The sequence below is a fragment of the Falco naumanni genome, chromosome 3 (genome assembly GCF_017639655.2).
Source record: "Falco naumanni isolate bFalNau1 chromosome 3, bFalNau1.pat, whole genome shotgun sequence".
Lineage (NCBI taxonomy): Eukaryota > Metazoa > Chordata > Aves > Falconiformes > Falconidae > Falco > Falco naumanni.
In genome coordinates this window covers 75,504,859-75,523,086 of record NC_054056.1, presented here as the reverse complement: position 1 = coordinate 75,523,086, position 18,228 = coordinate 75,504,859, and the positions used below count along the sequence as shown (strand labels likewise).

The following is an 18,228-nucleotide window of genomic DNA, read 5'->3' as shown; positions in this document are numbered from 1 at the left end:
CAGGGAATATATTCAATGGCTTTTCTAGTTCTTCTCTTAGGATCACAAACACTGTTTTCTCCTTAGTCAGTACTATACTTCTGTGCATCCTGGGTTTATAGCTTATTTATGTACATATTTGCCCTTTGCACACATTTTTACTGCAAAGGGGAGAAAAACAGCCCCCAGGAAAGAGAGTTCAGTATGCTAAATGGTCAGGTCTCTGGCTTTCAGACAGAATGCTGGTTCAAACTGGGTAAAAAGGCTACTTAGGTCATTTTTCTGTCCTTAAATGAAAAAGGAAAGTCATTTTAAATCAGTACCAGATGTGCATGTACTAAATGAACCTTAAGTTTCTAATTGGAGTCCTAGTAAAGCTGTAATAGATGTGGCAAATTACAAACAAAATGTTCTTGTTTACATTAACGTAACTTTAAAACTTCAGCCAAAGACCTTAATAAATGTGCTATTATTCTAAAAATGGAACTGAATGTCTATTCAACATTCAACAAAATTAATCTCTGGTGTAACTTTTCAGTGACTTAACTGGAATTCTAGCAGGAACAAATCTGGCCTCCTATGAACAGCTTAGTGTGCATATATGTGTCTATGTGTGTATGTCTTTCTGTGTGTTTACTTAAATGTTGCACTGGCCTTACAGCTGGAAGAAGGATGGATTCACCTAGGGGACCCAAAACTTAATGATCGGAAGAAGCAGGTGAAACAACTGTTTGAGTGCTGTAACATATGCCTTCTTTCAGGCTGCATAATTCATGCACAGTAATATTAGATGCAACAGTTCAGCTCAATAGCAACACCTCATTATTTTATCCCTCAGTATTTATTCCTATGTTTGACGCCTCATGAAATTACTGTTAATGTGTTTATATAAGGGCAGATCTGACACAAGTGGGAAGAATTTAATTTCCCACTCATTCTTTCCTGCTGATGTGTCCTCTTCCCCTGGTAGAAGTGGCAAGTGTAAATAGTTAATTTGCTTCAATTATGAGCCTGTCCTGCTAAATTAGAAGCAGCAGGAATATGAAGAGCCAGAATTATACTTATGAGGCAACTGACAAATCCTCGGAGCTCACAAAATCAAATCATTTACTCCTCATTGGTGCTCAAAGACCCGCTAGATAAAAGCTGCGGCTTATTCTATAACATCTGATGGAACTTGGATTGTATGTTACCAATACTTAAGTAAACTGAAGTCCTTGTGCATTAGTGTCACCATTTGTGATGCTGTTAACCTTTTCACTGTAACCCATAAGCTTTCAAGGGTTTCTATTTTGGTCACTAAAAATAACCCAGGCTGATCTGGGGATGAAAAACAACAGTGTTTTGTAAGTCTCTCTTTTGATTACAGGGAAGTTTTAGATGTAGCAGCACATTGTCCAGTGCTGGGATGAATCAGGTAGATCAGGAGAAAGTTTATAAGTAATGCTGGCCAACCCTTCATGTCTCCAAAGCTTCTCTCATGACATGAGACACCACAAGTCACATCTAAATGGATCCAAGATCAGTGTTTCAAGAGGCCTTCGCTCTGGCTGGCCTCCGGGAAAACCTAACCTAGCTCCTCCTCCCATCACACCTCCTGGGGTGTGATGCCATGTTGCTGTCCCATTGCCTGATGTGACAAATGAGCTCATCCCATGGGTGGAAAGGCCATTGCATTCCTGTTGCGTGGCTGTGCCTGTGAGGTGGCCAGGACGTGAGACAGCTCAGGGGACTGCAGTGTGGCTGCCAAAACAGCTCCAGAGAATACGCAGACCATCAGGTCAAGATAGTCAGTAGCATTTTGAAAATATAAATTTACAGTTTGTTCACCCTTATTCATGCTTGTATACTCATGCAGGTATTTGTTATCCTACCTCTTGTTCCCCCCATTAAAAAAGACCTTTTTTAAATTGCTATCTTCATGCAATCTCCAAGGAATAGCTTTAACACACCTGTAAGGGGATGAGAATGTATCTTCAGTTTAGTAGATAAACAACCATGCAAGATTTAAATTTAACTATTATTTTTGTAAATGAAAATAGGAAGTGAAGGCACAACTGTGTATGCCCACTGCCAAAGTGTGTTAAAGGAAAATGGATTCAGGAATAGGCACCACAGACAGCAACCTTACACCTCCCCTCCCACCTACTTGCACCAGCAAAGTCACTTTCCCTAGTGTTGCATCTTAGGCTTGTTTGGGAGATCAGCTGTTTATCTTGAAAAATTTCTGTAATGAAATTGCACTCTACCCTTTGCACCTTTAGACAGGTGCATCAAGAATTTAAAACAACTGGCCCTCACCCAGGTGTCTGCTCCTTCTCCCTTCCTCTGCAAGCTTAATGAGCTGGAACATGAATGGGCCAAGAATAGGCAGGCGTACACGCAAATACAAACTTATGTCTATGTATATGTATATGTATGTACATATGTAAATTTGTATCTTCAGATTGTTGTTTTGCCTTGATTTCCACAGAGCCAGATGCTAAACCCTTAACTTCCACTGACTTCAGAAGCGGGCAGTGGCAGGCCCCCTGTTTGCAATGCGTTCTTGCTGCAGGACTTTTGGCACCTAGTGCTTCCCTCTTCCCCCCCTAGAGCTGAGCTGAGCAGGACTGTGCTGTGCACTGGGGATGGGAAACCTTCCCCTGTGCCACAAAAAAAATAAAATTAATGGAGGTCACCACAGGAGCTGCTGCATCTTACTCTGTATAGGGTAATACAGGCTATTGTCTGCTGGCCCCCTTACCAGCCCACCTGGCAGCTTGGTCTTCCTCAGCCTCCCAGGAGCACTGAAGTCATGGGGAACATCAGACACCCCTCTGCTCAGGGTGAATTGCTAATATCCATTTGCTACATGAAATGGACACAGCTTCCAGATAAATACAGCACGTGGCTGCCAAGTTAAGAGCGTTGACTTTAACTGCACTTTGCCTTCTTGTTGCACTTGAAAGGAGCTGGGCCAAAAGCACCCCAGATTCCAAGTACTGCTGCAGCAACATGTATAAATGATTGCCTTAATTTTCTACTTATTCTTCTTCCCCACCCTTTATCCATATATTTGAGCCTGATAGGAACATGGCTTTAAATCATTTGCGCACAAAACTGGATTTAGGCCCAATTATTATGCTCTATTCCAGCTCACAATCTTATTTTTTATTTAAAGAAGAATACCAGCAAGTGCAAATAATCACCACATAAATCATGTGTTTAATGTCATTTTTTTTGTGCCTAAGTTTCATCCAACATGGTTCTGATAAAACGTGCAGCCTTGCTCCTGTAAGCTGCAAGCATCAAGCCTGCAAGGTCAAATCTAGGCCTGGTGCACACGGCTGCAATTTCCAGTGATCTCCATCGAGTCTCACTGTTTGTGCTAGAGCTGAATTTGGCCTGTGATCTTTCCCCTGCATGCCAGAAAGACTGAATCCTTTCCCCTAAGCCTCTAATATGTCATCAGTGTCTTTTTCATGCTCTACAGTCAAAGAGACTGCTGAGCCATACAGCTAGCCCTGGGCCTCTTTCTGTTACTGTATGTACCTAGATTAAAAATCAAATGGTAACATATTTCAGTATCCATTAAGCAATTCTGAGGAATTTTTTTTCTGACTGCTGTGGGAATATCTCTCTCCATATTTTAGATGAGCGTGTGCAGCTCTAGGTGCCTTTGCTGCAAAATCAGAAGATTAAAACTAGAGATATGTCTCCCACTTGGAAAAAATACAAGTTTTCTTTATGAGCCTAGGTATGTAGGGCCAGGAACGACAATCTGAATGTGGAATTTAATTCTGGATTGCAGCCTACTGTATTTTATCAGATGCCATTCCTGTAACTGTAGCCTGTGAAAATGACATTCCCATGGGTAATAAGACTGCAGAGACCAAAGAGACAAAATCGGTCGTGTTGCTTTTTGATTTGCTATTTTGGCATGTACTATTTGGGGGGGGGGGGGGGGGGGGACACGACGGGGGGGGACGGTTATGGAACACTTCCATCAAAACAAATGTGGGCACCTTTACATCACTTTAAAAAGACAAACATAACTTTCTTGTAAGTGTCAGCTCTAAGGAGACATCCACAAGATAAATTGAAAACTTCCCCTTCTTTGTCATCCTCGTACCAGCTTTTTAGGCAAAGCTAGGGAAGCAGCATGGTTCTTTGTAATGTGCTTTGTCAGCTAGGAGACAAAGCTTTTTTAGACTACCATGAGGCACAAATTCTGAAAGTCTCTTTTTCTCCTAAGATCATCAGTCAGTGTAGCTCTATTATCAAAGGGGGCTGTGGTCACTGATGTCTTCTTCCATTAGTACCTGATACTCAAAACTGAGGATGTTTGCAAATGACTGAGTGCCTTTTTTGGCTCTTGTGACGATGACTAGGAGAAGGGACATCTGTTCCCCTAAGGGAACAAGGGTGCAAGCCTCATGGGACAGGGCAGGAGTCCTGCTGCATAGTGTGTTGTGACTGTGTTGATACTCCTTCACAAGCAAGCTGAGAGGAAGTTCATTGGGAAAAGACAACTAACCAGAACAAAAATTTGGCTCAAGGCATTACAGGTATATTTCAGTTATATATATCAGCCATGAGTTTCATATTACCCAACATGTAGAAGAACACAGGAGACACAAAACCTGCCTCAAGGAATTTATGATCCAGGAAGACAAGAACTAAGCAGCAGTTAAAATACATAAAGCAAAACATGACCAAAAGTTGGCATCATAACACAGAAATGCAGTGGTTTTAATTCAGTAAACCTCGTATTTGTGAGTGCTTGTGGCTAACTATATAACCCACAACCACTCTATCTCCAAATGAAACTTTGGGGCAGTCCGTTTAAGGCTGTGCAACACTATTAATAAAAAGAGTCGGCCCTTGAGGTAGGCTGCTACAGTACTGGTAGCCCACAGGTATGGTCAGCCTGGGGAACCTAGGGGCTGGTACCAGGCTGTGATGTTACCATGGTAGAGCCCAGGGCATCCGTTTTCCCTGGTGGCCTAATTCCAGTGCTATCGCATATACTTATATGCACAAAGCAGAGTTTCATACCTACTCCTTTTGTAAAGTATCTTCTATATTGTTGCATGATTTGCTCAATGGTGTAAGGGAACTTGAAGCTACCTTACTGGGTGCACTTCAGAAATGTAATTAAATAAGGACGGACCTGTGTATTATGCTGTGTAAATTTGCATTCGTGAAGCACAGTAGGAAAATAATGCCAGCAGCTTCCATTTGTAGACAAATGAATGTAATCTTGGTGTTTTGGGGTTTCTATAACAAGCTGAAGAGAATAAGAATAAATTAAACTGACCCACCCTGCATATACAGAAATGATGTTTTTTTCTGCCAACATTCAATTTTCACAACCAGGACAATACAGAAAATAAAATATTGTGCGAAGAAATAAGTCTGCTGCTGAATCAGAATGGGCCTTTACTGCCTGAATGAAAATCAGTTGACATTCAATTATCATGTTAATTGAATTAAAGCAAGATAGAAATGACTTAATTCCATAAGTATATGCTTCTGTCAATTTACTTATTTAATAATTGTTGCTTGCTTGATGGAGGATGGGAAAATGACCTTATAAGAGATTTCTGAGGTCTTAAAAATAAAATCAAATATTCCCACTATACACCATAGACAAGCAACAGAACAGAAGCCTGCTTCCTGATACGGGAAGAATGTTAAATATATTATTGGAAATTATGTGTTTCGTAATTTGACACTGTCTTAAGCATGAAACTCAAAAGAGCTTCAGCCATTTTCTAGAGCACACTTGAATGGCAACACAGCCTTTTTCCTCCCCAAAAGCACTGCAAGGATGCAACTCTGTTATACTCACTACAACACAAAACTATTTAAGCCTGAGGGCTAAAAATTCTCACAGATGCAGAAAAAAAAGAGTTTGAGAGGCGCAGCTGACTTGCTCATACCTGTTTGAGGTGCTGCTGCAAGTGCTGGGGACGTGCCCCACTTCCCCTGCCTTCATAAGCACCCAGTAAAAGTGCAGCCTAGCACAAATGCAGCGAACTGGTACCCACTGCCAGGGCCACATTGCCTTTGGAGAAAAATATTGACAGCCAGACCTTGTTGATACTCATGAAAACTAACAGCTCCACAGACAGGCAGGACTTACCCTAATTTTTCATATAAGCCAGGACCAATCAGAATTTCAAAAACTAGCATGAGAATCGTCAGCCCACTTGCCTGCTGACCTGAACAGTGGGCATCTTCAAAAGGACAACAGTATATAGACAGTGAGGGTTCAAGCTGTTGTCCTCAGAGGACATGCCAATGCCCTTAGAAGCACAAAGTGGGGTGAGCTGACCACCGTCCAGACAAGCCAGCTTGCAGGGGCTGTTCTCACCAATGCAAAATGTCGAAGCAGGCTGGAGTCATCAAAAACTTTTCCCCATCCACTAAGGACTTTTTGACTATAATGACCTCCTATTACATGGTTAATGTTTATATTACCATGGAAGACATTGTGTTCATTATTGGCTCACCAGAAGACCCAAGAAAAGAGGGCAAGACAATGTGTACACTGAACACGGTAGATGTATAGGTAGGAAACAATTAAATAATGGCTGTATGATGATGTTCCTATGAAGTAGTGATGTTTTATATGGAGTTTTACAGAATTATTGTTAGCTTCATATTATTGAGTTGACCTAGTGCAGTATGACTATTTGAGGGAAAGTCAGGTCCCAGAGGACTCTTTCAATATGGTCTGACTGTAAGAGCACAGCAGCAGTGTGTATTTTTTATATTTGTTTAATGCAAAATAAAATCCAATGTGGAAGTAGTAGATACATGATCTTTTGAAGATCATTATTCTGTGTAAAATTCTTTGTTCAGCTCTGTTTTTTAAACTAGCTATCAGAATGATGCAGAAGCATTGCAATATACAAAGCGGTATAACAGTCTTTGTTCTGTAGGTCAAGCTAAATTCATATTAGCAGCTAGGAACAGATTGTTTACTATTTTTTTATTCATTTTCAAAGCAAACACTACATTTCCCTAATAATCACAAGCGATTACAACTTAAAAAGCAAATTGCTACCTTTTTTTTTTTTTTTTTTTTTTGCAAAACAATAGGAGATAAGCCAACACTCTATATTTATCTTAATCTGGAGAAATTACAAGGGTGCACAGATACAGTTGCACAGTTAAAACCAATCTTTTTTCCTCTCTGTCTTTATATTTATAATTTTAGAAGTCTAAGACTTCTCTGTTTCCATTATGATCTTTTGCTTCCCTGGGAAGCAAAATCTTTAATCCTTTTAGGCAGCCTCTGAGTTTTACCAGCCCGTATCTGAGGTTTGTTCTGTCTCTGAAAGCAAAGCCTCAGTGGGGAAAAAAAAAAAAAAAAAGTATCTTGAGCACATTCTTTATAAAAATGGTGTTGTACTGGATCCTTCCAGCCTGACACTACCACTCTCATTTTGTAGTCTGCAACTGTATTGTCCTCTGTGCGTTCACTCTGTGCTGCCAAATCCTCTCCATTACAGGACTGCTGGTTTTACTGGAGCATTGGAAGATCAAAAGAGATCACTTTAAAGTTTCACAAAGTTTATCCTTCTGGGAAGGAGATGTACGTGTGTGTTTCCCAGCTGTGGAATTCAGAACAGACCAAAACTGTCATAAATAGCTTTGCCTATCTTTTACCTTTTAATCAATAGCTCAGTTAACTAGGCAGTGTGGAATGGGAGGGGGAAGGTGGGTAGTCTCTACCATCTTCATGAGGCTTTCCACAGGTGCCCAGGTTGTGCACTTGGCTGGGGAACTGGACAGCAGAGGCTCAAAGCTGCAGTTCCATTTTGTGCAATATTGTGAATTCCAGATGTCCAGGAACACATGGATTAACCTCTGGCTTGTGACTTAAAAATTATGAAATATAACAGCAATGAAAAATTAAATTTCCTTTCCCTTTATTTGTCTCCCTCACTTTTAAACCTTCCATTTAGCTGGTTTTTAAATTTTCCCCTGCAAAGAGGAGGCTAACAGTCAATCCTGCTTAGTTACATGAAGCCAAGATTCTTGTATGACTCCTGAATCTATTCTTTCAGGGGAAAAAAAAAAAAAACCCAAACCCAAAACATTAAGTAGTGAGAAACTTGTGATACTTGCAAAGAGAAATGCTGACTTATTCCCAGATCTGTCACTGACATGGCTAACAGCAAGGCTCCGTGGATCAGAAACTGGTTCTCCTCCTGTGATCTTTCAATTCTATGTCACAGATATCTATGTATGCTTTGCTAACATCATCTGTAGTTCTATGAAGTCCTACCTAACTCTGCAGATCATCTTTGATCTTGAAATCTGGGCAAAATCGAAGTGCTTCTCCAAGCTCTTTAATCTATTATGAGATTGTGCACATGCCACATTTAAAATAATTTGTTGAGCTGAGAGAAATGTACAGAAATAGATCCATGCTTCTGAGAAGTTAATTAGACTGATATGGGATCAAGACTGGAATAATGACTAACATTTATTATCCTTAGCAGCCCCATGAAGCTACTTTGACTGCCCCCAACAGTTTATCCGGGGAAGAGAGAAAACCTCTTGGCCGATCTGTGTGGTGCTGTCATCTCCTTCATTTAGCTCAGATGTCTTTCTGCACATTCTCATCTTCCCTAGAGGGTTTAACTTGTCTCACAAGTGGAAGCCAGTGAAGAGGCCCACGCTTGCCTTCCCCATCCCTAAAGGTCCCATTTGAAAGTACGCCCCACACTTCACTTTGAACAATTAAACCTGAGATGCTATGAGATGCTATGAGAGATGTTTTTTCAGTACTGCTGGGTAGTTAAAGGGTGTTTCACAGTTGGAACAATATTTTCTTTACAATACTTGGTGTTTATTATTTCACTCTAAGCAATATGAGGAGGAAAGGCTGTTTACTTAGAAAGACTTTATGAAGATGCATGAGACACACGGTGATATATAAAAACAAAATCAGATTAATTTACCAATGTGACACTCTTTGTTTTTAGGTATACAAAAAGAAAACTGAAGCTGCCAAGAAGGAATATCTGAAGCAGTTAGCTGCCTACAGAGCAAGCCTTGTATCCAAGGTAACACATAATGTATATACACACATATATATAGTGACATATTGCAAACCATTTTCAGCATTTATATGTTGCTGAATGCCACAGTATTTAGTGCAAATAGCCTTGTTTGTTATCATCTTAAACTCAGGTTTAAGATGCAAATGCTCAATAAACACAGTCATCTCCCCATGAAAAGGTATCCTTCCCCTTCTGGTCATAAGGACAGCACTTCTTCAGGCTGGGAGTGTCACTACAGTTCAACAGAGGAAGGATGTACTGGTAAAAAAGCCTCAATATAACAAATGCAATGTCAGGTACCTGCCATGATACCTATAAGGGAAAAAAAAAATCATACACAAAATGCCTGGGTTTGGTTTGGTTTTGTGGTTTTTTGGTTTGGGTTTTTTGGTTGGGGTTTGTTTTGTTGTTGTTGTTGTTTTTTTTTTAAGTACTGCTTTTTACCTTGTAATCTCCAATCAGAAAAAGTCAAGCTCAGCTCACATAGCAATTTTTCATAAAAAAATATGTGACTTTCTATTTTACATCCAGCAAGCAATTCGTGTGAGCCCAGCATAGCTGGCCATAAGGGTTTTGTACTGGAACACACCAGTGTATCCCCAGTACACAGCTGATGTACTAAATTGATTTGTACAAACTTTCTTAGTGCCCATAATTTTGTAATAGACTCTAATAAAATTTTTTATAAACTTTAAAATATACAGAAGAATGAGAAATTACTGCAGTGTGTCAATGTGAAAAACCAATCGAGCAACTTCAGAATCATACCAGTTAGAGTCATTGGTTTTGGGTCTGAAAACAATGTTTGGGTCTGAAACAAATACGGCTATTTTTTTGTTAAATAAATAAAATGTATTTAGTGGTAAAGATGGGAGTATGAAGGACTGGCATATATGGCATGAGTAAAGCTTTTTGTTATTTGTGAATATTTTTTGGGTCTTGCACTATACTTCTCTGTTAATTTGGACACATTTCAGAGGAAGACTGTATGATTAGTCATACATGGACCTTTCATGCATCTTTCTTACATTATCTTAGTATTTGGTCAGTGTTTGTTCTAAATTTAAAAGCCTGAAATATGGCTGTAACCTCATTCATTTTGGGGGGTTGTGTCTTATGCATTTTAATTTTATAGCTACCATCATAAATACTAATGCATTTAGTTAAGTGAATGACAGGGTATCTTTAATCTCTGTTTTAGGACTGTTTGGTTCTAGAAATACTCATTGCCTTCAGAAAGGGTACCACACAAACTATATTTTTTAAATAGCCTGCTTAGTAGCAAAAGATAGGTCTAAAAAGTGCAAAATATTCCAATAGGTTTTGAAGAAATGCATGAAGTCAACTTTTCACTTGTGAAAATAACTTGGCTGTCCCTATTCAGCACATCATGGACTGTTTACATAACACTGTATAGCTTAATTTTGAAATGGCACATGTAAAAAATGAGATTTTAATTTGGGGTTTATTTTATTTGGCAAGAGAAAAAAGTGTACTGTGGCATTTTCTGAGGGCTTTATTTGGAAAAAAAAATTAAAGATTGTTGATCAGTTCAGTACATGAATCTATTTGTGCAAATACTTAAATTTGTTGTTAGTCAGAAAAGCACTGAAGCATTTTCTTAACTTTTAAGCAATTATTTAAATTCTGCCCATAATGTCATGTTTTCCTCTAGTGTGGAAAATATCAAAATGTAAACCTAATGAAGCTGAGTACTAATTGCTTACTTTCATGAACACGCTCACTGAATCCAACAGAGCTGGCATGTAACTAAAGCAAATCCATTTTGGAATAAGGATGTAAAATACCCAGATGTAATATATCAGTATATTCTAAATTATTATTAAATATTTATATGGCACCAGAAGAGTTGTAGTTCTTTAGACAAACATGTAAGCATGAAGAAATATATATAATACATTATTAAGATTGTCTGGAGTCCATGTGGTCTGTTACATCCATGTGTTACATTACCATCCCTAAAAGCTGCTTTTAGAGAATATTAAGACTTCAAAACCTCATTCTCAAAAGTTAAGACATGCCAAAAGTAACATAACCTTTTCCAAAAATGCTTTAATACATTATTAATAATTTGCTCACATGATATGTTTTATATTTTATACCTCACTCTGTGTGAGTCTCATTTCATATGCTTATAATCAGGTGTTCACCCTGGATGCTCCCGTGTTGTATTTACTGCATGTTGTTTAACCTTGCTTCTTTGTAGGATTTTCTGTGCTGCTCTTCCCAGCAGTGTTTTAGAGTAAAGAAATTCTCAGTAATACTCTGGAGCAGGAAGTTTTATTGTCCGTATTTTCAAACACAACTAAATCATTGTGAAATCAGGTTTTCAGTAATTTTGGCTGTCGTGCTAGGGACATCTAGAACTTATTTTTTCAGAATATATGACCAATAATACACCCTTCATGTTCATAGCAGAGCTTCAGTGAGTTCAGGGTCAGCTGGCTGGCAGCTATAAGATGTTCTTTGTGCTTCACATCACATCAGGACACTCTCTTGCTATCCAAATGATGAGTTACCCAATTATCGAACTTTCTTCCTTGTTCCCTCCCAGGGGACTCTGCCTGTGGGAAGAGGCAGGCACAAACTGGCAAGGGTAGGGATACTGCTTGGGTCCCCCGTCTCTAGTTCAGGAGGTGTTTCACCTCCTAAGGCATGGCTCTACCACTTGCCTAACTTTTGAACACTGATTATGCCACTTTTTTCATAAAGTATTGCCAGTTTTTAAACAACTAGTGATTGTAGGGCTTGTATGTGAGAGTTAGTGTGTTTTTCTGCATTTATTTGCAACTCTTCATTTTTCTGAAAAGCAAAGGAATGGACATATGCCATGTTATACATCAGTAGACCAGACTTGAAGTTGAATCCACTACACCCATCTTGGCCATTTGAGATGCTGGAATGGTCACAATAGAAGATTGCAGAGAAATGGGGTAAATCTCCTTTTGCCAGGAGATTTCTTAGCCTCTGCCTGACAGCAGAATAACGAAATTCAGGAATGTTGGTTTCCATCCCAAGCTCTGAGGTGGGAGTGGAGTATCAGGTTGGGATGGTGGGCTTCTCCATAATACTCAGCCCTTTGCCTTCTTTTCCCTGTTTCTTTTTTTTTCCCCATTTCTTTTTTCTTCCCCTTCCCTCCCCTCCCCTCCCCTCCCCTCCAGCAAATCTTTACTTCAGCCCGTCTTTCTCTTGTCCTCTGCATCCTCACTTCTCCTTCATACACTCATAGCCATGGGTGCATGCTAAAGGAAACTGGAGATAAACATGAGGGACAGGCTACCTGCTCTTCATCATATAGAGCAACCAATACCATGTGGAGGAACAGCCTCAGCTGCTTTCTCAGATGATACACATTTATAAATTTGAGTGTGATTTCATGGGAAGATGAGATATCAATCTTTGACACCATCTGTCATTGTCCCTTCCAGATGTCAAGTACCTCTGCCTTTACATCCTAAGGAAGGGCACCCAAATTTTTTGGGAGGCATACAGTGCTTTCCTCTGGGTGCATTCTTGACAAAGCTTAGCAGTTCTGGTTGGAGTTTGTCACACACACCCACACATGCACAGAAAAGTCACTTGCGCACCCAGTATGTATAATTTAAGACTGTGTTATTTGACAAAATCATAATTGAAAAGGGTGGACGTGTCACCAGCAACTTCAGTAACAGGATTGCAAGCCCATCTCTAGTACACTTCTAAATGCTTTAGTGAGGTCTTTATAAAATAGGGCTACCACCCAGTAAAGAAGGCAAACATATGATTGTGTAAATATGTCAGTTATGCATTAATCTCCATTTAATTTATCAGTTTATTACCTGCATATTCTCCTTTTTTATAATGATTGAAATTAATGGGGCTGTTGTTGAGTTTGTTCATGTGTGTAGGAATTGATACGTAAAGTAAAAATCACTTTACAAAGCATTATATCTTCTGTAATGCAGATTGCCATATTGCTTATAGTACTGACTAAGCCTTTGCATTGTAAACAAGTGTCTTTATATTTGCACTTAGTTGCAACTTTTAGTACTATTCAGGTCCAGAAATGCAGTCTCTGGTATCTGGTAATTTGTATAGCATTACATAAAATGCTGTGAATTGCATTTTTACTTTTTCATAAAACAAGCACTTTTTCTAGCTTAACCAGCCTTTTTTTCTGGCTGACATTAGAGTTTTTGCTGCATCTTTTAAATGCATATATTTAATAAATATATATATGAGTAAATGTTAAATGCTTTCATATATTATATATGTGCATCTACATACATTTATATAACAATATATGCATATTATGTATCTAACATACATAATGTATATGTGCATATAAGTGGTACATATATGTATGTTAACTATAGCAGCTTAAACAATTATCAATTGTTTATTGCAGCTTAAATAAGTGTAACTGTTTGAATAGTGCAAAGACATTTCCCGTTTTGTTCTCTCTGGCTAAATGAATCTTTAATTCTCTCTGGGTAGTGACACAACTTCAGGTTTCATACAGATATATTGTAGCAGCTATGGCTGAAGCTAAAACTGCTCAGCAAGGAAAATATTACTAAAATTAAAAGTACTCAAGCATATTTCAAAACTGGTGTTGTATCTGAGTCAAAGTGGTGTCCTCACTTGACATTGCAGCAAGCGCATTGGGCACTTTTCAGTTTTGTGGACGGTGCAAATCCTTTGGACATGTAAAATTGCTTCTTGAAGTATATGACAGACATGGCTTTCCTACCCCATCACCTTGTAATTAAATTTCATTAAAAAAATGAAGTTCATATCTAGTACGACTGACATTGCCTTAATGCCATTATCACAGCAATTTGTAACCAGAGTTTCCAGGCACCCAAAATATCTGTTGCACTGCCACTGTATCTGTAATACAGTTGAACAGTCTAATGGATTCAAGTCTTTATGTACATGAGTATATGTATATGCTCACTGTGGAATATACGTGAAAAAGTTTGAGCTACTTGTAAAAAGCAAAATGGAGACCAGGTGTGCTCTCTCTACAATTTGTCTTTTGTAGCCCACTAATCTGAAATTCTTTTCTGCTTAGTGGCCAAGCTTCAAATATGAAAGCACTGTATCCTGGCTCACTCCTCCCTGAAATAAGCAGCTGACGCGGTTTAGGACATTTTTTTTAGAAATAAAATTCTGAGTAAGTCTTGACAGAGTAGGTGCCTGAACTGTCTGGTCTCCTGGTCAGTGCTTTAGTCAGTTGGTTATTGCATACAAGGAGAGCAGCATCCCTTCTCTGTTGGCAGAAAGGCACCTGGTTTCTGCTTCTTGAGACAACAGATTCCTATATTACATCTAGCCTGAGTCCATGCAGATGTTTTGGAATTTTATAAAACAATTTAGTCTGTTCTCAGTGAAAGCATCAAAGAAAGAATAAATAAAAAATATGGTTATGTTTGATGTTTTGGGTTTTTTTTTTTGGTAGCTACTAAAGTGCTACAAGGCATTTGGCAATATTTCCCTTAAAACAATAACAAAAATTGTTATTTTTGTTGAACGATGACATGATGTTGAATGATGACATGCATATACAGCTTTTACCTTTTTTCCATTAAACATTAGAATCCCCGTCTGGGAAAACTATAATGTAAGGCTTTTACAGCAGGTACTTCAAGCTTCTGTCTTTCATTCTTTCTAGAGTTACTATGATGTAGTCAGAAATTTTCAAGGAATCGTAAATAAAATTATATATGTGATTTATATGAGTATCTGTTAAGTGAACATATAAATTTATAAAATATTGTCTAATCAAATAATAACACAAATCCAACCATCTTCTCTAGCAAGGAAACCAACTACCTACTGCAGCTGAAAATGTAGAGCAATCTATATTTAAGTTAATGCCATGAATTCAGTTTGAGGCTAAATCATGTGAAGCTTTACATTCAGCAGTGCAATAACAGATAGCTGCTCTCACATAATTTCTGCCAAAAATGGCACAAATGTCTCAGGCTTGCAAGAAGCCAGATTTTGATTTAGCGAGGAACTGTGTTTGTTTTTTGAAGTTTAATAAAACTCTATTTCGCTATTAGCCTAGTGCTTCCATTTGGGGAATTAAAACACTTGTATCAAATTAAAGTTGCATATCCTTTATCACATGTACCCAGGTTACATTCGTAAAACATCCATTTTTACTTACATACCCTGAATGAATCCATGACAATCCCCTGAAGATGATGACAAAATGTATATTTAGATTTGAAGATGTTCTTCTGAGCCACCTCAGCTAATTATAGATGACAACCCATGGCTTACTCCTTTGTTCTGAAACATCAAGAATGTGTCAGAAAGCTTTCTGAACTCTCTAGAGTCCCAGATGTTGTTATTGCAATAGGTGACTGGAATTAACAAAGTACGAAACATCATTTGCTAAGAGCCTCTTGTGACTTAGGTAGGAAGGCAGCTGTACTGCAAATATGCATATGAGTTTTCTACCAGAGTGTATAGAGTTAAGTCAAAGGAATCTCTAAAGGAGTTAAAGAGCTAAGCAGGAAAGAGAAAATGCTGCAGAGAAGTCATTCTCTCATAAGCAGCTCCACAGGAGTATTAATAAAATGGCTAAGCCTATGCAAGCTAGAAGTGGTTCTTCTCAAAGACAGGCTTGGGTTTGGAAGTGACCTAAAATGTCAAAAACATTAAAAATGGACAGGATTATGTGAACACAGAAAAGCTGAGAGAAGGAATAAACAATTCAAGATGTTCCTTCCACCAAAGAGACAGCAAAGACAGCAGATGCAAACTTAAGCTTAGGTAAGCTTTGTAGGAGCTGCATAAATATTCAGCCAATTTCCTCCTATCTACCTTTAATGTCACGGTACAGAAGATAACTCATTTAAAGCTGAGTCAGGCCTGCCTAACTTTGGTCACAGCCTGGACCTTCCTGATACCAGCTGACATAATCACTGCTGTTACCTGAATGTAGCCTTCATTCTGGTCATGGAGGCCACAAACCGAGTTCCTCGGTGTGGCTCAAGGACGGACACCAGTCACTAGATGTATGCGTGGCACTGTCATGAAGAGGGACAGTGCAGGAGCTACGTAGGTTTCTGATAAATATTTGTGTAAAACTGGAGCTGAGCTAAACTCTTCTACCCTATGAAATGCTCACATAGTACATGTTCCTTTTCTATGTAGAGAGGATGCCAACACTTTGTTTCTCATTTAAAGAGAAGCACCTGTTTTCCATTTTAAATAAATCTATGTTACACCATTTTGGCTGTGTAAAAAAAATCTTCAAAGGTTGGAATAGGTTATGTTCACCCACAAGTAAAGCTGTTTGCATTGATAGAAAGTTTATGCTGGCCATATTGGCCATGAGGCTGATGTCTTTGCCCTTGAGGAGGTCTCTCAGCATGTATTTAGAGGACACCTAGGCATCCAACAGTACTAAGAGCATCTACTGAATGTTGTGAACATACTGAATGTATTTCCTGACTATTTTACTATAAAGAAAAGCTTAATTGCTGATGTTAATAGAGAAGTATTGTGATAATGTTTGGTCTGTAAGTGACTGAAATTATATTGCTTCAACTGAAAGGCTTTGATCATTAGCTAATTTTGTGAAATCAATAGAGTAAGAAAAAGAAACAACTTTTTTCTCTGTGAGTTGAACAACTCTGTTTTCTTTGAGACAACACTGACTTTTTGGTTTTATATTTCAAACAGCAATATCAGTTGAGCACTGCTTAGTAGAATGAATTTATTGAAAAATATTTATTTAATTCCTATATATTATGGCATCATATGCTATAGTAGATAAGAATGCTGAATATAAAGCATGTATACAGTATGTAAATTGAAGATGTTAACATACGTATGTGTACATACATATCTATACAGTCCTCCTTCCTGGCAATATTTCTAACAATAACTGGATTAGCATGTTAAAAAAGCAAAATGAGGTCAGTATAGGCAGTTGTAATTTCTAGGTATGCTTCTGAAGAAACACAGGTCAAAAGTAGTGCTCATCAGTTGGGAATGATTCTCAGCCTCTGTTAGGCAGGTCCTACCTCTTTTCATGAAATACATGAAAATTTTCATTAATATTGAAGTAACAGTGTTGGGCTCTGATCCAAACTCCATTTAAGTTAATAGAAGAATTCCCATTAAATTCAGTAGTCTAAAGGATCAAGCTCTTAGAGTACTGCCTTGTTAAAACGTGTCCTTGATTTACTCTCAGTCACATGGATGTTGTTTATGTTCCAACAGAGGTGGGGTCAGGAGAACCAACAGCAGCCAGAAGGCAGCCACAAGTTAGAAAGAGAATCAAAACCCATGTGTAGGTTTCAACGGCTGTTTGGTTAGCCAGATACACAGGTGAGGGTTTAAAGTGCACCTTTTCAAAGTGGAAGTAAAATTATATCCCAAAGGAAGTTGTGGAGATGCCAGAATATCATCAACAGGCTGTTGCTGTTTGACACCACTAAGCTGAGCAGGATGTCCATAACCAAAAATCATTTCTCAGCTGTAGGAGTGAATGGACAATTTGGGGTGAGGGAAATCCCAGTGTCACTTTCCTCTAAGGAATTGACACCCGCCCTGTGCCTGTCTGTCATAAGGACCATTAGTCCCAAGGCAGTTCTCCTTAGAAAAGAATAGCACAGCTGGATGAGCAATGCTTAACCCCTTAACCTAATTTAAGTCTTTAATTTGGCAATTATGCATAAGGAGTTTCGGCACACAATAGGGGAGTACAAGGTGGATGGGAAAGTTTGTTTTGCTCTAGATTTGGAAGGAAGAGCATGAGTTTGGTAAAAACTGGAGGGAAGAACTGAACTCAGCACTTCCCAATCTTTGTGCAAAATGATCAACTCTCAACACTTTCTCTGAAGAATATCACTCACATCTGCATCATCACACATTTTGTTGAAAGTATAATAGCAGTAGAATAATTTTGTGGACTGAGGGTCATGCACCAGTACTTTTAATTAATATAATTATATTCATTATCATCAGAGTTACAGTAGCATTTATTTTGTTTCCTTCCTTTTCCTATTTCTCTTCTACTTTCATTCTCTTTCTGTTGTTATTTCAAAATGTTCTTCCCTCTTTTTCTTTGTGTTTTAGTAAAACAATAGATTTTGGTGAGGAAAAAAAATGTGGCTTTGTGTTGTTCTTAAAGGGCAGTCATACTTTTTCTGCAGCA

The 18,228-nt window shown here is 38.5% G+C and overlaps 1 protein-coding gene across 2 annotated transcripts in view; it reads left to right on the top strand.

The window, feature by feature from the left end:
• The window catches only part of TOX (thymocyte selection associated high mobility group box), a 226,513-nt gene that overhangs the window by 190,496 nt on the left and 17,789 nt on the right, over nucleotides 1-18,228 (top strand). For both annotated transcript variants that reach the window (XM_040588381.1, XM_040588380.1), the window contains exon 6: nucleotides 8,967-9,047. In XM_040588381.1, coding sequence (XP_040444315.1) covers nucleotides 8,967-9,047 — 81 coding nt within the window. The remainder of the gene's footprint in view (nucleotides 1-8,966; nucleotides 9,048-18,228) is intronic.